This window comes from Lynx canadensis, chromosome B1 (assembly GCF_007474595.2).
Source record: "Lynx canadensis isolate LIC74 chromosome B1, mLynCan4.pri.v2, whole genome shotgun sequence".
Classification (NCBI taxonomy): Eukaryota; Metazoa; Chordata; class Mammalia; order Carnivora; family Felidae; genus Lynx; species Lynx canadensis.
Genome location: NC_044306.2, coordinates 173,162,968 through 173,188,545, shown reverse-complemented (window position 1 = coordinate 173,188,545; position 25,578 = coordinate 173,162,968). Strand labels below are relative to the sequence as shown.

Sequence of the window (25,578 nt, the reverse complement as noted above, 5' to 3'; positions counted from 1 at the left end):
AACCAGCCTCCAATTGTTCCCCTGGTCTCACCCCGATCAATCCACTTCACTTTGTGAGAAATCACACTTACTCCCATTGTGGCTACCACTGCCTATACACAGACACTCTCAATATAAACACCTCCATCCCTCTAAATTACAGCCATTCGGAAACTTCTTCCTCAAACTTCAAAGTTTTAAGATCCTCAGTACCTTCCAAAACATTGCTTTCCAATCCCATTGGTATTACTGTGTCTGTAACTTTAATCTCCCTGGCAACCTAGATACCATGTACTTAGCAAATAGCAATCTGCCAGGCATTATTATTCCGGGTGCTTGGAATATCCCAGTGAGAAAAGATCCATCTTCACAAAGGTTACATTCTAACAGGAAAAAAAAGTGTACAATCCATAATAAATGCTATGAACAAAAACAAGTGAAGCAGAGGTATGTATAAGATGGAGATGAGGAGTGAGCACAACAGGGTCATCAAGGCAGGCTTCACTGAAAACACTGGATTATAAAAAAAATTTTTAATGTTTATTTTTTTTAATTTTTTTTTCTAACGTTTATTTTTGAGACAGAGAGAGACAAAGCATGAACGGGGGAGGGTCAGAGAGGGGGAGACACAGAATCTGGAACAGGTTCCAGGCTCTGAGCTGTCAGCACAGAGCCCGACGCGGGGCTTGAACTCACAGACCGCGAGATCATGACCTGAGCCGAAGTCGGCTGCTTAACTGACTGAGCCACCCAGGTGCCCCTAATGTTTATTTTTGAGAGAGAGACTGTGAGCTGGGGAAGGCAGAGAGAGAGAGAGAGAGAGAGAGAGAGAGAGAGAGAGAGAGAGAGAGAGAGAGAGAGAGAGGCAGGCGCAAAGAATCCGAAGAAGGCTCTAGATTCTGAGCTGTCAGCACAGAACCCAATGTGGGGCTCTAAATCACAAACCATGAGATCATGACCTGAGTGAAGGTCGGACTCTTAACCAACTGAGCCACCCAGGTGCCCTGAAAACATTGACTATAGTCTTGAAGGCTAAGTTGTCACTCCAAAGGGAAAGAACTTCCAGGGGGAAAGACAACTTGAAAGTTTTAAGGCAGTGGTACTGAGAAACAGGAAGGTCAGTTCAGCCAGTGTATCAGGTTAAGAGGAAGTTGAATTTGAAAAAAGGATTCTGATTACTGCTTAAAAGATGAGAGGAGCAAAGCTCACCAGTTAAGACTATTATACTAACCTCCCCAAAAATGTACAGGGCTTTTTATTCTCTACATTATAAAAAATTTCAAACTTTATGTAAGTAAACACAATGAATCCCCATTGTTCAGTTTTGACAATTATCAATTTACAGGCATTCTGTTTCACTTCGATTCTCATCCAATGCCCTCCCCAACCCCACTTTAAGTATTTCAAAGCAAACTACAGTTTAACATTTCACTTACATTTCTTAACAACTTAGCACCAAACTAAAGATTAACTTAAAATAAAAAATCCAGTTGGCTCATTTAAAATCAAGATCTCGGGGCTCCTGGGTGGCTTAGTTGTTGGGCGGTCAACTTCAGCTCAGGTCATGATTTCACAGCTAGAGTTGGAGCTCCGAATCGGGCTCTGTGCTGACAGCTCAGAGCCTGGAGCCTGCTTCGGATTCTGTGCCTCCCTCTCTCTGTCCCTCCCCCACTCCCATTCTGTCTCTCAAAAATAAAATAAAATCAAGATCTCAGTAGAGCGCCGAGATGGCTCAGTCGGTTGAGTGTCTGACTTCGGCTCAGGTCATGTCGTCACACTTTTGAATTCAAGCCGTGTCGGGCTATGTGGACAGCTCAGAGGCCATGGCCTGCTTAGAATTCTGTCTCCCCTCTGCGCCTCCCCTGCTCGCGCTCTCAAAAATAAGCAAAACATTGAATAAAATAAAGATCTCAGTAAGACCCATACATTCCAAATGGTTGCTTTTTCTTAACGTCTCTTTAAACATTTTAAGTAATCTGTATACCCAGCATGAGGCTCAAAATCACAACCCCAAGATCAGGAGTTGCATGTTCTACCAACTCAGTCAGCCAGGTGCCCCTCTTAAAGTCCTTGAACATACCTTACTTTGAAGGCAGAGTCTATACTTTTCTGATGGATTTAACGTGTAGTTGGGAAGAGGAATCAAGGTTGAATGCTGTTATTTTGCCTGAGAAATCAGAAGGTTGGAGTTTCTATCAAATGAGATAGGGAAGACAACAGGAAGAGGCTGGGGGCAACCCTGCTAAATTAGTGTAATATGGTAACATATTTAAAGCATGACATAACATTAATTAGATTATGGAAGGGTTATCAGTTTCTAAAAACATCAAGGACTAGCATATGGGAGTAAATGGGTGAGGTAGGACAGAGAGTTAAGAGTGAGGATCTTGGACACAACCACCATATTTATCATGAACACAAAGTAACCTCACTAAGGTGTATCACTGTTACATTCTTCAGCTGCTTTTTCACATGAAGTTACTGGTATAAATGACTCAAGCACATTTACCTCACAATATTCAAATTTATGCCTCTGCAAAATTAGATACCTTCAGGACCCCCCCCCCTCAAAAGTTCTACATCCAATGATGAACAAATGGTGTTGCCTGTTACTGGTACCGTTTTTCTTGCCTGAAATATCCTCACTAATCCTTCAAAAAACCAAATTCAAGCCAATTCTCCCATTAAATATTACTAGAAAAAACCCTCATCCTATTCCTTGTTACTGTTCTTAGCACACTACAATTACTTCTGGATGGTTTAATTGCCAAATAGTAGGAAAGGATTATCGGTTTAAGAAAAAGCCCAAATAGGGGTGGACAGGGTGGCTCAGTTGGTTAAGTGCCCGACTTCGGCTCAGGTCATGATCTCACAGCTCTGGAGTTCGAGCCCCATGTCAAGTTCTGTGCTGACAGCTCAGAGCCTGGAGCCTGCTTCAGATTCTGTGCCTCTGTCTCTCTGCAACTCCCCCTGCTCATGCACTCTCTCAAAAATAAACATTAAAAAAAATTAAGAAGGAAAAAAAGAAAAAGCCCCAAATCAGTATAGTTTTATTGTATCCTTAAAGTATCACAAGTAAGTCTGAAAAATCATCCGGCCTCTTGCTGTCTCTGTAGCTGGACAACTGTAAAAAGAAATGAAAAAAATCTGTCGATTACCATCAATACCTTTGCCCAAACAAGTTCTACTCTAAATAATCTGAAACATTTAAAATTATGATTTACTAGTTCATAGTAAAAATGTATGTCAAAATCCTTATTCTGCCAAATTCACGGTGTTCCGGTAAACTTGTGTTGTCATTACAACTCCAGTTTCAGATTCTAGTAAAGACCTCTAAACTAAAGCAGTAAGGAAACTTACAAACATAAGAACCTACCGTAGATTTTATTCATCAGCCTGCTGAACAGTTCCTTTTTCAGAAACATAGATACCATCCAAAAATTTCCTGATATCCTTGTTTTTAACTGTTGTGGCTTGCTGAATCAAAGCAGCTATTAACAGTAAGAAAGATAAAGACAATTACACCACCAGCCAGACCCATCGTAAAAAAGTATTTTATCATATACTATACTTAAACCTATGTATCTTTGAGACAGCTTTTTATTCAACTTCTGCAAATGAAAAAGCTCACCAACTGAACAGAATTATCATGTATTCAACTACAAGACTTAAACCAAATTCTGTAGGCATAATTAGGCATAGTAAAACATACAAACCTGAGTTTGATACAAGTTCAATGTCATTTCCTTCAAGAATTAACTCATCTTTCTGGGCTTGAGATACGGAACAAGCAACACCTGAAAGAGAAGGTGTTCACATAGTGTCAACATGATATGAAATCTTTACAATATTTACTTTCAAAATATTTACAGTAGCAACTTATTCCATTTAAAATTCCAAACATCAAATCACACTTGAGATGCTGATTTATAGGACCTGACTTTTACCAAGGCAAAATCTGGTTTGTGTTCCTGCTTGAATGAACCTGTTCCAGAGTAGTTAGATTTTCAGTGATTTGGTCAAGGAGTAGAAGACGGTATGCACCTAGTGCAATTTAGCTGTGCAAAGCTGTGTTATCAAGTGTTAATTCTACTGTATATATTTGATATCGCCAAGTTTATTTTTTACTTAACAGTTCCCATTAAGTGTGTTGACCACGTAATGTTTTTGTAGACCCATTAAACTGGTATTTAGAATCCCTTCTTCCCACCCCAATGAAATCAAGAAGCATCAAGAAAGCACTAATTTTAAAATTTTCTAACATTGGGATGGCACCTGGCTGGCTCAGTAAAGTATGTTACTCTTGATCTCGGGGCTGCGGGTTCCAGCCCCATGTTTGGTGTAATTACTTCAAACTAAAATCTTTAATGTAAAAAATAATTTTTTTTAAATGCTTTTATGTTTACCATGTATCAAGCCAAAACTGTTCCACATGTATTTCAATTTTAACTCATTTAACCATGAGATGGTTCCAATTTTACAGATGAGTAAAATGAGCTGCATAGAGGCAGGTAATTTGCCCAAGGTTGACAAATTTAAACCTAGGCAGTGTATGCTATTAACAACTATTCAAACATTTTTTATTTTTAAATATTTCAGTTTGTAAAGACTGAACACAGCTACACATCCTGAAACTACTCTAATGCGTAAGCCTTTAGGAATCCCAATCAGTAGGAGTATGGTATCAAGCCTTAACTAACACCAAGAGTTATCACAAGCATAATCAAAATGGACAATTGAAATAAATCTGTATTTATAGCCAACCCCAAACACCAGTCTTCACAAGTAAAACAAAACATTTCTGAACCATATCTAAAAGTATGCACATACCTGGCCTCATCCGAACCCTGCGTATGTATTTCTCACCCAAGAAATTTCGGATTTCAACGAGAGAGCCATTCTCCTGAATAACAACGTTGATGGGGAAGTGGGCATACACAGACCTCATCTTGTAACGGAAGCCCTGTTAGAACAAACTATTAGCAAAGCCGAGCAATTTGAAAGACAAGAAATCCAGTTTTTAAATTTTGTAGGATGCTTACATTACATTAGAATTTAAAAATGCAACAATCCTCCCATAACACTCATTGTCAAGATTTTGTAACAACAGTCACCTGTACCAAAGCCTTACAAACTGTATACATCAACATGTTTTCTCTCTTCAATGGACTGTAAAGCTCTTTAAGAAAGCATGTATTGGGGCGCCTGGGTGGCGCAGTCGGTTAAGCGTCCGACTTCAGCCAGGTCACGATCTCGCGGTCCGTGAGTTCGAGCCCCGCGTCGGGCTCTGGGCTGATGGCTCAGAGCCTGGAGCCTGTTTCCGATTCTGTGTCTCCCTCTCTCTCTGCCCCTCGCCCGTTCATGCTCTGTCTCTCTCTGTCCCAAAAATAAATAAACGTTGGAAAAAAAAAAAAAAAAAAAAAAAAAAAAAAAAAAAACATGTATTTACTGCTTCCTATACCCACAGTAAACAATGCCAGTTTTTTATTTTTTACTTATTTTTTTAATGTTTTTATTTATTTTTGAAGGAGAGAAACAGAGCATGAGCGGGGGGAGGAGCAGAGAGAGGGAGACCCAGAATCCGAAGCAATCTGAGCTGTCAGCACAGAGCCCAACGCGGGGCTTGAACTCATGGAACCGCAACATCATGACCTGAGCCAAAGTTGGACGCTTAATCAACTGAGCCACCCAGACCCCCCAACAATGCCAGCTTTTTAAAATGAGAACCCCAAAGTCCTTCATCTTTGGCACTAGATTAATATTTACTGAGTTACTAAAGTATGCCAGATGACAACAAGGATTAAGACAGGCTCTCAAAGAACTTAGCCTGGTACCAAGAGGAAATACGTGAAACATGACCCGATAAGGGGTGTGATGGAGTTGAAGGACAGGATGCCATTTAAAAGGGCTGAGTTTTAATGCAGAGAAAAGCATTTCAGCAAAGACATGAAATTTATCTTAAAGGCTGAGAGAGGGAGTTAGAAAGAGAATAGTGACATCAAATACACTTGTAGGAAGCTCAGAAATTAGATCCATCCACCTTTTTTCTATCCCTTCAAGGGATCCTGGTGGTTAAGAGGCATACCAAGAAAATCAAAGCCTACCTTACAGGATACATTTCCTACAAAACAACCACAACCTGAAGGTGTGACTTTTATTTGTGTGGGGGAAAAAACACCATCAACCTACTTTAAGACCATCTGGTCTTCACCCACATTTATCACTTAATCCTAAAGACCTGCAGAAGCCTATTAAAAACTGCCAACATGGGGCACCCGGGTGGCTCAGGCATTGAGCCTCTGACTCTTGATTCTGGCTCATGCCATGACCTCATACTTCGTGGGATCGAGCCTCTGTGCTGACTGCATGAAGCCTGCTTTGGATTCTCTTTCCCCTCCGTACTCACAGCACACTTGCTCTCTCAAAAGAAGTAATTTTTTTTTTTCCAAAATCACCTTTCCCAAGTACCGCAATAAATTACATAGTAGATGCTCTGCAGCATTTATGCTGCATGCATAAAGTACAGCTGAGAAACTTCCCCTTCCAAAACAAAGCAGTCTGATCAATCTACTTACCAATGTAACACCCTTGATCATGTTCTGTACATGACTACAGATAGTACGGACAGTAGCCAGTTCTTTTCTATTTCCCCACCATTTGTCAACACGGAGCTGTAACAGAACAGAAACTTTAGAAGATTCTTTCCAGTAGTAAGTCGGCTTGAAGAAAAATCCATTTATTCATGAGATTCTAGTATTAGCCCTAATTAAAGCACCCACACAGAAAGCCCTCAATAATTTAACTTTTTTACCACTATGTATCGCAAAAATACTGATTTTCAATTTGCATCATACTTCATTCCTAGAAAGCTAAAATACCAGGCTCACAAGAGCTGCCTGGTTCCAAAAATTTCTACAAAATAATCACAAGGAAAATAAACCTAACTTGTAACAGTATTAAAACCTCGACGTTCATGATAACTATGATAGTAGGTACTAGTATTGAGTTTTATAATCAGAATTTCCTTTCCCAACTTCACTAACGCAGTAACACTGCAACTAGCTACACTTGTGGACACCAAATTTTAAGCTAAAACATTGAACCTGCATTCCGTAACTTACAGCAACCAAATTCGATACTATTACGTCACTACCTTCCAAACAAGCAATTGATGCGCAAAAAAAAAAAAAAAGCCTCACCCTCTTCTTTTTCTTTCCAAGAAGACTGAGTTCTACATTGATGTGATTGAAGTCCCTTCGCAGGGTTCCTCTGGGTCCCTTCACAATAACGGTACGTCCCTTGAGAGTGATGTCGACTAAGAAGAAAACAGGTTTGTGAGTCCCCCGAACAAGACACAAGGCAGGCGATAAAAGACGTTAAAAAAATACAAACATCAGGTCTCATACCATTTTCCGGAATGTCGACAGTTTGATTGCTGAGAATGGTCTTCATTCTGAAACACAAACACCTGGGGTTATGAGGCCGGTTCAGGCCTGTTTGTGATCAAACTACCCAGCGCGGAGCTCCACTCCTACCTGAGACTGGCAAGCTGAACCCCCAGAGAGGACACAGGAGGACCAACCAGGAGAGCAGCCCAATGCTGCGGCCTGGCCAGGAAAGAGCAGCTCCCAAACGGATATTACAAGCACAGGGGGCGAATTCCCGCTCAGAGCAACCCAAGGAGCCCTATTAAGGCGGCGCCATCCCGGCAAGGCTGAGGGGCGGGGGTAGGCCTCTGAGTCCAGTACAGGGCTCGAATCCCAGCGCCACCAGATCCATATGGCGCTCGTCGCGCGGGGAAACAACCAGCATAGAGGCTCCGAGCGCCAGATTCGCGCCCCTGGCTGTCCCAGAGCCGATGGCTTCAGATTCCCCAAACCCACAAAACTCGCATACATCCTCACCTCGCAGTAGATGCGGCAAAGAGAGAGCGTCTTTCGTCATCACGTTCTTGTAGCCCGTAAGGGCTCTGCGTATGGCGTCATGAGAGCGCGACGCTACCAGGCTAAAGCAGCCAATCGCGGAGCAGGTCAAGTTCCCCCGGGTCAGTGGTAGCTCAGATTTTGTGTCATAAACCGAGCGACGGTTTGTCGATCTGTCTTTCCCGGGAATTAGTGATCCTTCGACTCTGCTAGAAAAAAAAAAAAGAGAGGGATGTCTCTTCGCTGCTGGGGCGCCGCCTGCACCCTGGGGCCCCGGGTGAGCGGCAGGGCGAGCAGGATGCGACCCTGGGGTGGAGGGGCTCCCATCTCTTCAGAGCGCCCAATTATAAGGCCCGCACTTACTGAGCGTTTACTTTTAGCCGGGCGCTGTGCTAACATTTTTCCTGTAGTATTCCATTTAATTCTCCCGACACACCGTCAGGTTGAGTCTCTGGTACTGGTTTGTTTGTAGGTCTCTCTCGCAGGCGCTGAGGGCTTGCTTTCTGTTTAGCACAGTGATCTGTACCCTGTATTGGTTGGAGCATTATAGGAGCACTGCGATGAGCACCCCAAATTCCTACTTTGTGTTGGGCTCTTGTTAGTAGACACCAGGTCTGGGTGATGAGAACACAAGCCTATGCTCTAACTTTAGCGGGGGAGTGGTCGTGGAGTGAAGTAGCAATCTCACAGCACTCCAACAGCACTCATTTTAAATTGTTGAAGGTTGCATGTACTCGTGAATTTTAGTGTTTGGGCTATCTTGCACACGTTTGTGTTCAGATCTAGAAGTAAGTGTTTTGTTGTTGTTGTTTTTTATGGTCAGCAAATGTATATTGAGTGACTATCGTGAATTAAAACGTTAGGTTCGGTTTCTCGCCTTTCAGTTCTCTGAAACCAACTAAACATTATCTCTACATTTTAACACCAATGCTTATCCAAAGCCCAAATGAGAGAGACTTCTTGCAAATTTCCTTTTAAACGTCTTTAACTCAACTCAGGAGTAGAAAATTCAAAGCTGTGGCATCTCCAGTTATTGCAGTTTAAACTTTTGAAAGAGAATTTTAGCACTTAGGTGGGCTACTTGAAATAGTGACATATGTTAGCCAGTTCCAAAAGATTCCAAATCTATTGTACATCTAGTAGTAAGCGGTTAGCTCTCATTGTCTTTCAGGTTTCATCTGTTCTCCTTGAGGCTTCTTTAATCCTAGATTTTAAGCTCCTATATAGCGCCTGTAAATTGTTTGACATAATTTCTGTATCAGTTGTCTGGCTTTACCCCTTCTTTTAGGTATTGAAATAGGTTAAAACTAAATTATTTCAAACCCCACTAAGTACGTGTGATAATGAACTCTTTCTTTAGGTATTTGGAAGGTATTTATGCAGTCCAATCAGAGCAGTAAGTTCCTTGCCAGAGGAAAAAAAGGAATTCTTACAGAATGGACCAAACCTTCAAGATTTTGTAACTGGTGATCTTGCAGACAAGAGCAAGTGGGATGAGTATAAAGGAAACTTAAAACGCCAGAAAGGAGAAAGGTAATTGAAATTCTGAGATAAATTCCTTCATTGTGCATTATTTTCAGATACGACCAATCCTTAGATATAATTTTAATGACACTTGGTATATTTAACTAAAAATCATTAGAAAGAAGTGATAACAGACCTGGAACAGGTAAATAAGTGAAATTGTTGGAATCCTTTTCTTTGTGTCCTTTGACAGTTTTTCTTCTGTCCTTCTAGGACTTAGCCATCTTAAACCACCATCTCCCATTTTGTATTCAGCATCAAATTTCTTCAGACAACAAACATTATCACCTTGCTACTAGTCGGTTTGACCTTGATAAATTTTTCATTGTTACTGGGTGTTGACCTAACTTGTTGCTTCTCCTATTCAACGTACATATGACCTGTGAATACCTTGCTTTAATTTAAAATAATGGTAAGGGAATTTTGTACAGAGTGCAGATTGTTTTGGGACATACCTTACGCAACATCTTCTAGTTCACAAGTGGATATAAGTCTAAGGGAACCTCAGGATATGTAGTCTTCACTCCAAATTTTAGACTTTTTTCCATTTAATAACGATCATAAATTTGGAATGTAGAGCAGAAAGTACGCTTGTGGGATCTCTCCTTACTCTGAACAAATACTGAATTTTTGTCAGTGTTATTCAGTGAGGAATGAGATGTTCAACAACTTCCTCATTTTTTATTAGGACGATTTGCCTTTGCAAAAGGTAGACATGAGCATAGTGCTTTGTTAGACAGTTATGAGTGTTTTCTGAAGCAGTTTGAGCAAGTCTAAATTTGATTCTATGTTCTTACTCTTCTGGCAGAAATTATAAGAATTAACCCAGGATTGTGGGGGGGGGGGGGGAGAAACAAAAACCTCTTCACCAAGAATTGTAATAAAGCAAAGTTAACTTCAAAGCTGTGTGATTATTTGGGAACATATTTGTTAACGGATAGTTATGTTTGGCTTTCCTCAGGTTAAGACTACCTCCATGGCTAAAGACTGAGATTCCCATGGGGAAAAATTACAATAAATTGAAAAATACATTGCGGAATTTGAATCTTCATACAGTAAGTTTCAGTGTTAAATGTCCCTCTTAAGTAAAAGTCATAATGTTTCTACATATGTGTAACTTAAAAATATGGAGCACCTGGGTGGTTCAGTCATTTAAGCATCCAACTTGGCTCAGGTCATGATCTCATGGTTTATGAGTTCGAGTCCTGCATCAGGCTCTGTGCTGACAGGTTGGAGCCTGGAGGTTGCCTTGAATTCTGTGTGTGTCTCTCTCTCTGCCCGTCCCTCACGCTCTGTCTCTCTCTCTCAAAAATAAATAGGGGCGCCTGGGTGGCTCAGTTGGCTAAGCAACCAACTTCGGCTCAGGTCATGATCTCACAATTTGTGAGTTGAAGCCCTGCATCAGGCTCTGTGCTGACTTCTTGGAGCCTGGAGCCTGCTTCAGATTCTTGTGTCTCCCTCTCTGACCATTCCCTGCTCTCTTTCTCTCTCTCTCTCTTTCTCGTTCTCTCTCTCTCAAAAATAAATAAAAACATTAAATACATACATACATACATACATACATAACAACAGCAAAGAAAGTGAATAAAGATGTTTAGGGATGCATCATGATCAGTAATGGAAATACATATAAAAATCATTTTCCCTGCTTGGGGCGCCTGGGTGGCTCAGTTGGTTGAGCGTCTGACTTCAGCTTAGGTCATGATCTCACACTTCGTGGGTTTGAGCCCTACATCGGGCTCTGTGCTGACAGATCACAGTCTGGAGCCTGCTTCAGATCCTGTGTCTCTCTTTCTGCCTCTCCCCTGGTCACGCTCCTCCTTCTCTCAAGAATAAATAAACATTAAAAATTTTTCAAAAAACATAGCTTATAAAAATCATTCTCCCTGCAAAAGAGACAAAAAGTAATTGTATTTCTTAATTTCTCATTAATAGTACAAAAAAGATTTTTTTTCCTTCAACCTAGGAAATTAGGTGTTTTTTTTTTGTTTTATATTACAAATTAAGTACATGCTTACTAGACAGAGTATAATATTAAATATGAGATGTCATGTATGCAATTCCAAATGTTAACTATACCACTTTAATTTTTTAGCATATATCCAACCAGACCTTTTCTTTGCACATATAAAATGTATACATTTATATCATTTTTAATTTAAAAACGGGATCCTTATATATATATATATATATATACACACACACATATATACATGTATATATGTATGTATACACGTACACATACAGTTTGTGAGTTTAACAGCATTTTTGAATAGTGAATTTCTTCATAAATACGTTGAAAAGAATAGACTGTTTAAAATGCTTGATCACTAATTTGTTCAATTGGTTAATATTTTCAGTTGATTGTATTCCATTCCCTTTTACTCACAGGTGTGTGAGGAAGCTCGCTGTCCCAACATTGGAGAGTGTTGGGGAGGTGGAGAATATGCCACAGCCACAGCCACAATCATGGTAAGAACACCTCAGACTACAAAGTTTTTGTCTGGAAACCGAAAGGAATATTTTATCTTTCTCCTAAAAATGTGCATGATGAATCTCTGACCAGATTTTGTGTTACATGTGAATTTATGAAAAATATGAGGAAAAAAAACCTGACAGAATAATCTAGTCTGATATGCTCTCACCCTTCTCTGAATAAATCTATTATTGATTTTTCCATGTATGTAATAGCTAATCATATGGTGTTTGAAATATCTCTTCTGTTAACTTTTGGAAATGTTATTCATGATTGCTTAACTTTTCCTCCCCTAAACAATAATAAGCATGTATTTTTGTCTCCCATGTCCCTTCAGTTGCCTGGGGGTACAACTGCTCTTGACTGGGCTAAATTGGACTGCAGGCAATACATTGAGGTCTCAGGGTTCAGGTCCGCTCCACAGAGCTTTATTCTCTTTAGACCAGCAACTCTCCAAGATATATTCTTATCATGAAGCATGGAAGAGCACCAGAGGGCAAGCCAACCATCCATGCCCATTTGAGGCTTCTGCTTGGTCATGCCTGCTATTATTCTCTTGGCCAAAGTAAGTCACACATAGCCAAGCAGACAGCAATGGAGGCAGAGACATAAGCCCCCTGCCCAGTTGGAGGCCCTGCAGGTTACATCGCAAAGGGTAAAATATATAATCTTAACATGGTAGAGTAAGAATTGGTATTAACTCTGTAACCTACCATATTTATCCAGAGGGGTTTGGAGGTTGAGATGCTAGGGTTAAATCTAAATTGTGTGCAACTGGAAGTTCATACTTACTGGGAATGTCTAAGTTGGACCGGCAGGAGGCTATTTATGTGAGGAACCAAGGCTTATGAAATAAAGTTGACCATGGAGCTTATTCAGGTTACAGTTCTTGAAGGAAGGAGTGATTTTGAACACTCCATTATGGAAATCTCTTGTTTCATCCCTTGCCTGGCTCCTTTCCCCGCTGACTCATGACTGGTTTCCGGAAAGAGGTCAGTGTTTCAATAAATCCGTTTGAGACGTTGGGACCACAGCTATGAGTCCCCTGTAAGAAAATTAAACATAAAGAGAAGAGGATCTTTCTCTTCCAAATCTCAACCCATTACTGTGCAGCTTTGAAACTCCAGTGGCCCCAAAACATCCACAATGGCTGTACTTAGCATGTCAGAACATGGTAGTGACCTGTAGCAGCAGGAGCAGTGTCCTGAACAATAGCAGTACCCACAGGAAGCAGATTGTTAACTTTATGTGTTTTCTCTTTCATCTATTTAACAAGAAGGAGCTATGCCTTCCATTTAATTCCCACAGAGACCTGCATGTTGATATGTTAATTGAATGTTTTATTCCCTTTAAATAATTTTTATTAATATTAAATAAGTACAGGGGCATCTAGGTGGCTCAGTCATTTAACTGTCCTGACTTCAGCTCAGGTCATGATCTCATGGTTCGTGAGTTTGAGCCCCATGTCGAGCTCTCTGCTGTTGCTGAGAGCTCAGAGCCTGCTTTGGATCCTCTGTCTCCCTCTCTCTCTACCCCTCCCCCACTCATGCTCTCTTGTGCCCTGTCTCTCAAAAAGTTTAAATAGTACAAAAGAATCTTTATAGACTATATGTAAGTTACAAAGAATAACAATAGACAGCCTGATACCTCTAGTTTAAGAGTAGAGCATTAGCATTATGTTTGAACCCTACTGTACATCCTTTCCTGCTCCTGTCACCTTTTTAACTTTAATGCTATTTTTAATTCTGAGCTTATTCCCTTTTCTTTCCAGTTTTACTACATGTATTTGTATTCCTTAACTGTATTTTGTTTACATATTCCTTAACTGTATTTTGTTTACTTTGAATGTTTCAAATTTCCTATAAGCAGTATTAAACTGTATTCATTTTTTGTAACTTGCTTTATTCTCTCAACATATGTTCTTCAGGGTCATCCTTGTATTTGATTTAAATTGTAACATCTCTGTTCTAGTTGATGGGTGATACGTGTACAAGAGGTTGCAGATTCTGTTCTGTTAAGACTGCAAGAGATCCAGGTCCGCTTGATGCCAATGAGCCCTACAATACTGCAAAGGCAATTGCAGAGTGGGGTCTGGATTATGTTGTCCTGACGTCTGTGGATCGAGATGGTTAGTGTGTCATCATTGGCTCTTCCAGAAATTGGCTCTTACTAAGTTGTGACATCATCTTGAGCAGTGGACTCTTTTGTTTCTAGATATGCCTGATGGAGGAGCTGAGCATTTTGCAAAGACTGTATCATACTTAAAGGAAAGGTACTTGTTTTTGCATTTGCTTGTGTAAACAATTTTTTTTAAAGTTTATTAATTTGAGACAAAGAGAACGTGCATGTGTACATGCACAGGTGAGGGGCAGAGAGCAAGGGAGAGAGAGAATCCCAAGCAGGCTCCTCGCTGTCAGTGCAGAGTCTGATGCAGGGCTTGAACCATGAATTGTGAGGTCATGACCTGAGCCAAAGTCAAGAGTCGGACGCTTAACTGACTGAGCTACCCAGCCACCCCAAACTTTGAGTAATTCTTTTTAACTTTCTTTCTTTTTTTTTTTTAAGTTTATTTATTTATTTATTTGGAGGGGGGCGGAGAGACAGAGAGAGAATGAGAGTCGGTGGGGGAGGGGCAGAGAAAGAGGGGGACAGAGAATCCGAAATGGGCTTTGCACTGAAAGCAGAGAGCCCAATGTGGGCTCAGGCTCACAAACCATGAGATCACGACCTGAGCTGAAGTCAGACACTTAACTGACCAAGCCACCCAGATGCTCCTTGAGTAATTTTTTTTTTAATTTATTTTTATTTAAAAAATTTTTTTTGAAGTTTTTATTTATCTTTGAGAGACAGAGACAGAGCACAAGTGGAGGAGGGGCAGAGAGAGAGAGGGAGACACAGAATCTGAAACAGGCTCCAGGCTCTGAGCTGACAGCACAGATCCCGACACGGGGCTTAAACCCATGAACCACGAGATCATGACCTGAGCTGAAGTCAGACACTTAACTGACTGAGCCACCCAGGCGCCCCGAGTAATTTTTTTAAAAAGCATAAAACTGCAGTCTTCCCAACACTAATTTTGAATAAATCATCATCTAGAAGTATATGGATGAGATAAACTCCAACATTGTTAAAATGTGCAAGCATACAGATTTTATCCATGTTTATATGCCCTGGGAAATTTACCCATAATCTACATTTTTATTAATATTTTAATCCCATCTATTTAAAAAGATTTAAAAAAGGAGTTATGTTGGGGCACCTGGGTGTTTGTTTCATTTGGTCTGATGCTTGATTTTGGCTCAGGTCATGATCTCGTGGTTTGTAGGATCAAGCCCCACATCCATGCTGACAGCACCAAGCCTGCTTGGAATTCTCTCTCCCTCTCTCTCTGCCCCTCCCCGCTCATACTTCCTGTCTCTCTCCCAAAATAAATAAATAAATAAACATTAAAAAAAAAAAAACCTTAAAAAAAAAAAAGGAGTTATGCTTACTTCCTACAGCTTAGTGCGAGTTGAGTACCTAGTAAATGTTTCTTCAGTGATTTCCCCTGTGTTTTCTGGTTTTTTTTAATAGTTCACTTTAAAAAATTCTGTTTGCAACTCACTAAATTGATTTCACAAACTACTAATGGGTCTCAACTTTACAATTAAAAATAAAAACAGTAAGTTATAGGCTGTGTTCTTTCAACATCACTTATATGCATGAGAGGGCCTTTCCGCATCTGTTCTCTCAGGAAATAGCTCCAGAAACTACCACTGGGTTTGTGAAAAAATTTATCAGCTGTCCTAGTCATTTCTACTGCTGTCAAAGGGAACAGCACTATGACCTAGTTCATATTTTAATGCTTGAATGCATAGATAGAGTCAGAATGTAAATAGAAGATTAATGTTTAACTTGTATTTCATTTAAGCAAAGCTCATGCATGACTCAGCAATTCAGAAAATAGTTTTTAAAACTCACAGCACTTGTGAAATATTTGCCTAGAGGAAGAGAGGATGGCACTATCTGATGAATTTTTAAAGAAATCAAAATTAAAGCAATCAAATGATATTTGCATTCATGTAAGAAATGTTCCAATTTACTTTCCAAAAAATAAAAAGATATTATATATTTAATGTTCTAATATTTATATTTTAATTCCTTTAAGCAACTTTATTTTCTTAATACCTGTTCAATAAAGTATGTCTGTTAATCTCAAAATTTATTCTGAACATTTTCCTGCAGTTGTGTTTTAACCACTATGTACATAATATTTGATGTTCAGGGTGTTTTTTCCTATAACAGTTTATTTATGAACATTTGTATGTTCGTGCTTTCCTTGGCAAGATTCTAAAGATTACACTGTTGAACGAAACTGATCCTGAATGAGTACTGGTAATTTCTGTTTTAAGCAATAGATGTCAGTTTTTTCCCTCAGTTTGATACTTATTTTTTTTTTCCCTATAGGAATCCAAAAATTCTTGTGGAATGTCTCACCCCTGATTTCCGAGGAGATCTTAAAGCAATAGAAAAAGTTGCTTTGTCGGGATTAGATGTGTATGCTCATAACGTAGAGACAGTTCCAGAATTGCAGAGGTGATTACATGTACAGAGTAACGTTGGCAAACTTAGGGGCCAGAATCTGCTATATTTTCTCTTTTTTCAGGAGAGAACTTTGTATTGGACTTTTACGAAGTGAGCTGTCTTTCTTTTCTTAACAAAAGCAACATATATCTATCACAGGAAAATCAGAAAATATAGCCAACAAAAACAGCATAAACATCACCCATATTATTTCTACCCAGTAATATTGATTACTATAACCTATACGTATGGGCATATATTTATATGCATGTATGTATGTTTTGGTGCACGCACACATAATGGGCATCTTTTTGATTTAAAATAGTATCATATTGGGGTGCCTGGGTGGCTCAGTCGGTTAAGCTTCCGACTTCAGCTCAGGTCATGATCTCGCAGTTCGTGGGGTCGAGCCCCGTGTCAGGCTCTGTGCTGACAGCTCAGAGCCTGGAGCCTGCTTCGGATTCTGTGTCTCCCTCTCTCTGCCCCTTCCCTGCTCATGCTCTGTCTCCCTCTGTCTCTCAAAAATGAATAAATATTAAAAAAAATTTTTTTTTAATAGTATCATATTGCCAGTGCCGATTTTTTTTCAAAAAATAGTTTTCAAAAAGAAAAAAATTATGTAAAAGCAAATTACTTTGTAATTCTAAAAAAAAAAAGACTTTAAAATACTTTTGGCACTAATATATGCAATAAACGATACAAAAGAAATACTCAGATGTATTATCATTCAGAAGTAGTTTAAATCTCTTTTAAAAAGTGGGTACTATTCTTTCTACTAATGTTAGCAGATAGAAGTATTTACAGATTGTTATCCCACATTAATGACCATATTCATATTTCAGAATGATGAAAATTATTTTAACCTTCAGGCAAGATTAATATGTTTATTTAATTTTAGTAAAGTATTTGGCAGTGATCTTATTAGCTTCTACACATCATATGTATCAAAGAACTTGAAAAAAGTATGGTGGACAACCAGCATTTCCACTACAGCATAAATAAATATTAGGGAGCATAACTTAAATTCACTGGAGAAATGCTTTCAAAAATAATTACGTTTGGTATTGTCAGTTTTGTGGTTATTTTTAAATCCACAAATTGGTTTCCTTTCTTCCCTGTGTATTGGTCCCTGATGAAAAATAATGACTACAGCAAGTCAGTTACAAAAAAAGTGCATTAGAATTCAAGTGAATGCTGGATTAACATCAGCAACTCTCTGTCCTTTTGGCCTTGTCGCCATTTAAAGCATGGTTTGGCTGCTGTTGAAGTCTAGCACACAGCCTGTTCCAACCCTGTCATTTCTCATGATACCACCACAAGTGGGTGCCAGTTTCCCTGGTTTCACTTAAGAAACATTATCCTTGCCAGTGAAAATTCCAGAATCATGCCTTTTTTACCTAAGAGATGTCAATGTCGTGTACTCACCAGCAGAGGGCAGCTTGGGCTTTAGAAAAGAAACGAACTTAAAAGTTTTCAGACCTGAAATGTGGGTTCAGGTTAAATAGCTTTTCCTTTGTTCAGTTCAGAGATTTTCTTACTTCCACTCATTTCCCCTCTCTCTCGACTTACCCTCCCTTACAGTCACTCATTTTCAGCTTCAAATTCTGGTTTCTCAATGAGTAATTCCTAAACTGAATTACTTCCATTCTAGTTTTCTCTGCCACAGGTTTGAAAGGCCTTAAAAGTAGATAGAGCTAGGGGGCCTAATGAAACCTGATACTCATTACAAAAGTAATAGCTAGATATTTGTGCACAAATGGTAGTATGGAACCATATGATTTAACGTAATGTTCAGAATGTACTTTTCTGGTCTTTTAGATAGCTTGCATAACTATGTACTTAGTTGAGCTTGTGGTTATTCTTGCTAACAACAGCCCTGCTGTTTTCAAGGAAAGTTCGTGATCCCCGGGCCAATTTCAACCAGTCTTTGCGCGTACTGCGACATGCCAAGGAGGTTCGGCCTGATGTGATTTCTAAAACCTCCATAATGTTGGGTTTAGGCGAAAATGATGAGCAAGTATACGCAACAATGAAAGGTAAAGAAGTTGGAAAATGAAAACTCTTTTTCATTTAATTTGAGTAATAGCAGGAACCCTATTTTGAAGGCCCTCTTATGCCTCCTCCATAGTCTCAGTGAAAGTGCCAGTAAGAACAAAGTACAGGATATGATTATAAACAGCAGCATGAAAAGGAAAGGAAGTATGTTTCTTAGAACCTTATGGAATGATATGCAGAAAGCTCAGGATATGAAATTTATATCCCATTTTATTCCCTACTCTTTCATCAAGTGAAAATATGATTTTATCCACTTTCTTGTTTAATCATTGAATAGTTTTTAAGAGCCAGACAGCTATTAGGAGCTCTGACAGGCAGTGACAATTCAAAGATGAATAAAATGAAGCCAGGTCTTTGAGGAAGAGCTTGTTGGTAACATTGTCACATAACATCATGTGCTTTGGACTCTGCTGATTCTTAGTTTTATTAGCCCATTTGCTTCGTGATTCTTGGGCTTTATAAATTGTAAGAAAAAAAAAACCCTCTTATTTACATGAGGATCCTTTGCCTACTTGTAGTTATGTATCGATTCTAAAGGTAACAAATCCAAATAGTAATTAAAAGCTTCTCTTCGGGGCACCTGGGTGGTTCAGTTGGTTAAGCATCACTTCGGCTCAGGTCATGATCTCACGGTTCGTGGGTTCAAGCCCCGCCTTGGGCTCTGTGCTGACAGCAAGCTCAAAGCCTGGAGCCTGCTCCGGATTCTGTGTCTCCCTCTCTCTCTTCCCCTCCCTCCCTCTCTTTCTCAAAAATAAACATTAAAAAAAATTTTTTTAGAAAAAAATTTTTTAAAAACTTCTCTTTACTAGAGTAAAACTATAGTTTTACTAGAAAGATTTCAATATGTAAGTGGTTAAATCACATCCCCTAGAGCACATCTTGCACATTTGGTAAAACTTAATACAGTGCATCTGGTCTGTAATAATGTGACTTCAGGACTTTCATATACTGTTCCCTTCATCTCTTCTGTCTAACAGACTCCTGCTCAAAACACCCTTCACCCATATTTTAGCATTTATTCAGTGGTATTCGAGTTATTTGTCCTTTCTATTAGCCCCTCATGATTGTCTTAATCATTTCTGTGTTTTCAGTCCTTTCATATTCTGTGGCACTTTTGAATGGATAGATCTAGTCTTACTCCCCAACATCAGGATTATAGGCCAGCATAAAGTTCACACTGTTCCAAAGTCAAATTATGCTCAGGGAAATTATGCTTACATCTACAGTTTTAGCACCATAAAAACATCTGCTAATGGGGCACCTGGCTGGCTCAGTCGGTGGAGCATGGTTATGAGTTTGAGCCCTACGTGGGGCCCAAAAAAATCTTGGGGCACCTGGCTGGCTCAGTAGAGCATGTGACTCGATGTTGGGGTTGTAAGTTCGACTCCCATTTTAAGCATAGAAACTATTTAAAAATAAGATATATATATATATATTTTAATTTTTAAAAGGGCCTGGCTGGTTCAGGGTTGTGAGTTTGAGCTCGCATTGGGTGTAAAGGTTACTAGAAAAATAAACTAAATAATAAAATTTTTTAGAAAAATAAGTCTTTTTAAAAAATCTGCTAATGTAACGTGTGCCCTTTTTCTGTAGCACTTCGTGAAGCAGATGTGGACTGTTTGACTTTAGGACAATATATGCAGCCAACAAAGCGCCACCTGAAGGTATCATTATCTTGAATTGCCAGATGTTCGCTGGTAATTTGAATTAAATCTTTGCTGTCCATAGGTACAATTAAGAAGCTGCTAGCTTTTTAGTGTAATGTTCCATGTATATTTCCAAGTCCCAGTTTCCATGTTATTGTCTGCATAAAGCCAGCAGATACACTGGCACTTTTTTGCTGCCCTCAAATTGTACAACTTAAATGAATATACAGAAAAAGAATTTAGTTTTTGGGAAATTGCATTCATCCACACTTGGGATTTGTTTTTAGAGTTACATGAGAGCCAGAGGAGAAATAAGAAAGAAAAGTCAGTCTTCCTCTTTCTGCATTGGACATTCATTCATTCAAGAAAGTTTTATCAGGTAGTGACTGTGTACCAGACGCAGTGCTAAGCAGAAGATACAAGACAAGTAAGGCAGTCTGGTCCTCAAGAATCTTCTAGGGGTGATTAATTCTTGCTTATACCTGTTAGGGAAGGAGTAATACAGATACAGAATCTCTATAGATAATCTCATTTTTTTTAGCCTTCGGAATAGTTAATGTAATACAGAGTTGATGTTTCCCCTCCTCTCTAATGAAGTCCTGATAGAATGGCCAAGGAACCAGTAGACAGGTAGTCTGTGAGGAAGGTGAGGAGGAAAGCCTCTGGGCAACTGGATACATTATGAAGTGAAAGCCATCCTGAATGCGTGGGCATAGATTTTCTATAGAATCAAAATGATTTCGGGAAATTCTAATCTATTAGAATTAATGCTTTCAATGTAGGTTGAAGAATACATTACTCCTGAAAAGTTCAAATACTGGGAAAAAGTAGGAAATGAACTTGGATTTCATTATACTGCAAGCGGCCCTCTGGTGCGTTCTTCATATAAAGCAGGTAAGTTACACCACAGGGGATGTTTTTATTTAGACCATAATTTTCATGTTAAAATTATAATAGCTGTGGTTATCTTTTGTAGGAAAAATCATTTTTTTCTGGAACATCCTTGGGAACTTTGCTCCATAGGGGTCCTATTAAGGAAAATTTTCTCTTAAGCTTGGTTTTTTCCTTAAATAAAGAAAGTAGCCCCTTTATGACTTGGCTACTGTGAATGAAAGCAGAAGTAATCGGCTTACTCTTTGTGTGGATTTCAATAGTAGATTATTCAGAAATGACAGATACCAGTCAAGTACATAACATGGTTTTCTGAAAAATGTATATTCATTTGACAGTGATGCCAGCTGCATCTCCAAACTCCTAATTTCAGATCAATTTAAATCCTAAAAAGTGTCTGTTTGACTGCATTGCTGCTCATCGCGTTATATCTTTGTGTTTTTCCTCCCAGAGGCAGCAGGAAAAAAATTTGTGAGATTATTTTCCATGTAGAAATCTTCAGTGTGTTTACTAGCTACAGTACAGTTCTTCATCTTTGTAATGCAGCTCTTATTTTGATCAGCAGCTTGAGCTGACTTACGAAAATAAATGCCGTTTCTAAGAGATGAAAAGTCTATGAGAACGTATCTGAAGCCCGAATTTAATCCAAAAAATGTTTATAAAGTTTTCCCGTCAGTTGGACTTAACAATTACACTTTCTTGAAGAATAAACAGTTATTTTTTGGATAGGTCTAAACTACATTATTACTGTAAATGATCTTTTAGATGGTTGTGTTACATATTGGGTTTAAATCATAGATATATTTAAGTTAGGCATAAATTCTATTGGTAAAAACTAATGTTCAAGCATTAGTGATATTCAGTGTGTTCCTATAAAGAGATTCAAGACATTTAATGAACAACAGCTTATCCTATGTATAAAACCCAAGAATTTGATTCAACACTGACTGACAAGATGTGGGGACTTTGGGAGCAAATAAACTAATTCTTCAAGAAGAATTCTGCTGACAGGCTGAAATATGTAAAGGATAGAACTAACATCAGCTTCTAGAGTAGTTAAAGTAAAATTATTTGAGAGAAGTTTTTATTTTATTTTGTAAGGAAAATTTCTGGCATTAGTGAATTGTGAACTTTTTAATGCTTTTAAAGTGAGCAGTAAAAGTTTGAATTCTGCTGTGTAGAGCATCAGACTCAGATGATGGGCTTGGGTCTGATAATGTTGGTTCTCCTCCTGCCACATTTAGGTAAGGTATGAAGGAGCGTGGATAACTCTCCATTACATGGCTGGGTTATGAACCTTGGGATTCCTGGTAATTGTGTACAGATATGGTCACTGCAGTTGTATATTAAGATGACAAAGCGAAGTTCATCAGACTCCTCATAAAATCAGGCCTGCAGTGCTGGGCTCTGACAATAAGCACTGAGCTGCGCTATAACAGTCATAGACTAAATGGAACCCTAATGACCTGAAAAGGGAATGTGTCCCCTCTAAGCAGCTAACTTAATGCACAGGCACAACTGAGGGGGTGGAGAGAAAGCCTATTATAAATGAAGAGCTCTTGCTTCCCTGGAGGGAAATAAGCTAAAGGGATTCCATCAGATGAGTCTGCTCAACTGCATGGAGATCCATTTTAGAAACATCAGATCCAGGCTAATAATGTAGCAGAATTGCTCTCTGAAATGAATTGTGCCAACAGCAATACTTTGTCAGTGATGAGGAATAGATCGTGCACATAAAGTGGAATAGATCTTCTAAAGCAGACCCATAGGTACAGTAGGGTCACCCTTTATAATAGTAGGGTACTAGAATAATAGAGACTGTAGTGCTAAAAAGATTTTTGTAAGCATTGGGGGTAGAGTTTACTTAAAAACTCTACAGAAAAAAAAAAAAATGGTAAAGGTGATGGGACACCTGCCTGGCTCAGTTGATAGAACGTGTGACTCTTGATCTTGGGGTCGTGAGTTCAAGCCCCCACGTTGGGTATAGAGCTTACATTAATTAATTAGTTAATTAATTAAAGAATAAAAGGAAAACACTGAAATGTAATTTTGAAATTTAATATTAATGTATTTTCATTTTTCCCAAATAGGTGAATTTTTCCTGAAAAATTTAGTGGCTAAAAGAAAAAAGCCCTCTAAAACATAACAAGACCTTCAAGACCACAGGAATTTTTAATACCTGATTCCATTTGGTAATAGAAGTGGTACCAGAATGCCTGGACTTCAGTGGACATACCTCAGTCTCTTTGTCTTAAGAAACATGTCAATAGCTGTGCATATTTAATTAATTCACTTGTCTTTTTGCATGTCTTGTCCTATTAAACAATCGCTTGCTGTGATGTAATCATGAAACATCTTTTAAGGGTTACTATTACCAGTATAATTAAAAAATACATTAAAAACTTCTGGAAAAGGGTGCCTGGGTAGTTCAGTCAGTCGAGCATCCAACTTCAGCTCAGGCGATGATCTTGCAGTTCATGAGTTTGAGCCCCACGTCAGGCTCTGTGCTGTCAGCCCAGAGCCTGCTTCAGATCCTGTCCCTCTCTCTCTCTCTGCCCCTCCACCATTCGTGCTTGCTCACTCTCTCACTCTCTTTCTAAAAAATAAATAAAACGTTAAAAAAAAACTTTCAGAGAAGCTTTTAAGCCTGTTCCCTGTACATCGTGACTGCATTTCATTTCTGAAAAATGACATAGTGTGATGAAATGGTGAGTACAGGTTGAGACTACGATCTGTTTACAGTTGGCATGTGTCCTTTACAGAATTCTGCAGCATCACTGCAATAATTTAGAAAGGCTTAAGAGTTTGAATGTTGATTCTTTACATTGGTATGACTGCTTCAGACCTGCAAAATAGTTTTACATTTAATTGCTTGTTTAGGACTTCTTTGTTTTTGTTTTTGTTTTTTTAATTTTTTTTAACATACATTTATTTTTGAGACAGAGAGAGAGCATGAACAGGGGAGGGTCAGAAAAAGAGGGAGACACAGGATCTGAAACAGGCTCCAGGCTCTGAGCTGTCAGCACAGAGCCTGATGTGGGGCTCGAACCCATGGACCACGAGATCATGACCTGAGCCGAAGTCGGACGCTTAACCGACTGAGCCACCCAGGTGCCCCTGTTTAGGACTTCTTTGAAACCAAGATCATGATGTTATCGAAGACAGGGAAATAGAACCTAAGAAAAAGAATATTAACCCTCATTTTGCAGTAGTTTGCTACATCTACATGCACTATCCCATTTGTTCCTTTTATTTTTCACACCACTCTGGTTGTATATGACGGTAATGACATGAAGGATTTTCTTTCCTGGGTACCAAAACTCAACCTCTTTTTTTGTTTTTAAAGTTTATTTATTTAATCTCTACACCCAATGTGGGGCTCGAATTCATGACCCAGAGATCAAGAGTCACATGCTCCACTGACTGAGCCAGCCAGGCACCCTCAACTTCATCTTTTGACCTTAAATCTTGTTTTTCTACTACATTCTTTTTTTTTTAAGTATTTATTTATCCATTTATTTATTTATTTATTTATTTATTTTCGAGAGAGAGAAAGAACAAGCAGGGGAGGGGCAGAGAGAGAGAGGGAGACACAGAATCCCAAGCAGTCTCCAGGCTCTGAGCTGTCAGCACAGAGCCTGATGCAGGGCTCGAACTCACAAATGGTGAGATCATGACCTGAGCTGAGGTCAGATGCTTAACTGACTGAGCCAACCAGGTGCCCCTACTACATTCTTGCAAAGGAGTTCTTAGATGGCTATATTGTGAAATATGTAATGTAGAAGACTAATTCTGAGTTTTTAAATAGGTGAATTGTTTATAAAAGGAATGCATAACTTTGAAAATTAGTTACATTTTAATTTAACTCATGGAAGCCATATATACTTTGGCTTAGTTTCTTTATAGATCCTAATAAATTTTGCTGTGTAAAATTATCCCAACTTTAAGCATCTCAGGCAACCAGCATCCTTAAAATCTGTTATTTCACAGGAAACCTGGATTACTTTTAAGACCCTGATTCTATGATGTAATCCAGATGTTTCCTAATTTTGCACAATATAGGTGAATGATAGTAAAACATTCTAGCAGAAGAATAATTTTGTCAAATGAAATTATCATAGGATTCAATATAAAATAAGTAAAATAGTATTTTATTAGTACATATGTATGTTACAGTTCCAGATTTGGAACTATGTATAAAAACAGCAAATGATATAATGAAGCTATTTTGATACAAATGTGGGATTGGGGCTTATGGATGACATTTGCAGGTTTTTGGCAGCCTCAGCAGCACAGTAGTCAAAAACCCGACAAACAGCAAAATAGTGAATTATAAAAAATTGTAAGGGGCACCTGGGTGGTTCAGTCAGTTAAGCATCCAACTCTTGGTTTCAGCTCAGATCATGATCTCAAGGTTCATGGGTTTGAGTCCCACATTGAGCTCTGCACTGACAGTGTGGAGCCTGCTTGGAATTCTGTCTCTCTCCCTCACTCCCCTTTCTCTGCTCTTGTTCTCATTCTC

The 25,578-nt window shown here is 39.0% G+C and overlaps 2 protein-coding genes across 5 annotated transcripts; one reads left to right on the top strand and one right to left on the bottom strand.

Annotated features, from left to right (window-relative positions):
* Positions 1–3,008: 3,008 nt before the first annotated feature.
* On the bottom strand, positions 3,009–14,760 carry RPL9 (ribosomal protein L9). 2 transcript variants are annotated; one of them, XM_030314021.1, is made up of 9 exons: positions 14,756–14,760; positions 11,159–11,164; positions 7,386–7,432; positions 7,179–7,294; positions 6,555–6,650; positions 4,810–4,942; positions 3,696–3,776; positions 3,356–3,470; positions 3,009–3,103 (listed from the first exon to the last, which is right to left on the bottom strand). In XM_030314021.1, the coding sequence occupies exons 3-8, from the start codon at positions 7,429–7,431 to the stop codon at positions 3,364–3,366; spliced, it is 579 nt and encodes a 192-aa protein (XP_030169881.1). In that variant the 5' UTR covers position 7,432; positions 11,159–11,164; positions 14,756–14,760; the 3' UTR covers positions 3,009–3,103; positions 3,356–3,363. The 2 variants fall into 2 exon arrangements, with proteins under 2 accessions (XP_030169881.1, XP_030169880.1); XM_030314020.1 differs by lacking the exons at positions 11,159–11,164; positions 14,756–14,760 and adding an exon at positions 7,884–7,931.
* LIAS (lipoic acid synthetase) lies at positions 8,054–23,872 on the top strand. 3 transcript variants are annotated; one of them, XM_030314017.2, is made up of 11 exons: positions 8,054–8,178; positions 9,262–9,434; positions 10,387–10,480; positions 11,817–11,897; positions 13,873–14,029; positions 14,116–14,173; positions 16,348–16,476; positions 18,355–18,500; positions 20,113–20,183; positions 20,948–21,059; positions 23,147–23,872. In XM_030314017.2, exons 1-11 carry the CDS (start codon positions 8,134–8,136, stop codon positions 23,200–23,202), a joined length of 1,122 nt encoding a protein of 373 aa, XP_030169877.1. In that variant the 5' UTR covers positions 8,054–8,133; the 3' UTR covers positions 23,203–23,872. The 3 variants fall into 3 exon arrangements, with proteins under 3 accessions (XP_030169877.1, XP_030169879.1, XP_030169878.1); XM_030314019.1 differs by lacking the exons at positions 10,387–10,480; positions 13,873–14,029; positions 14,116–14,173 and having other exon boundaries at positions 23,147–23,505; XM_030314018.1 differs by lacking the exons at positions 13,873–14,029; positions 14,116–14,173; positions 18,355–18,500; ... (1 more) ...; positions 20,948–21,059; positions 23,147–23,872 and having other exon boundaries at positions 16,348–16,462.
* The last annotated feature ends 1,706 nt before the right edge of the window (positions 23,873–25,578 follow it).

What these genes read in the sequence shown, in the direction of transcription:
- RPL9 (XM_030314021.1), bottom strand. Translation starts at nt 7,431, where the DNA reads ATGAAGACCATTCTCAGCAATCAAACTGTCGACATTCCGGAAAATG. An exon ending in TGATCAAGGGTGTTACATTG is followed by an intron (nt 4,943 to 6,554) that starts GTAAGTAGATTG and finishes TTGTTCTAACAG; the next exon opens with GGCTTCCGTTACAAGATGAG. An exon ending in TGAACTTGTATCAAACTCAG is followed by an intron (nt 3,471 to 3,695) that starts GTTTGTATGTTT and finishes TACTGTTAATAG; the next exon opens with CTGCTTTGATTCAGCAAGCC.
- LIAS (XM_030314017.2), top strand. Translation starts at nt 8,134, where the DNA reads ATGTCTCTTCGCTGCTGGGGCGCCGCCTGCACCCTGGGGCCCCGG. An exon ending in GTATCATACTTAAAGGAAAG is followed by an intron (nt 14,174 to 16,347) that starts GTACTTGTTTTT and finishes TTTTCCCTATAG; the next exon opens with GAATCCAAAAATTCTTGTGG. An exon ending in AGTATACGCAACAATGAAAG is followed by an intron (nt 18,501 to 20,112) that starts GTAAAGAAGTTG and finishes CTTTTTCTGTAG; the next exon opens with CACTTCGTGAAGCAGATGTG.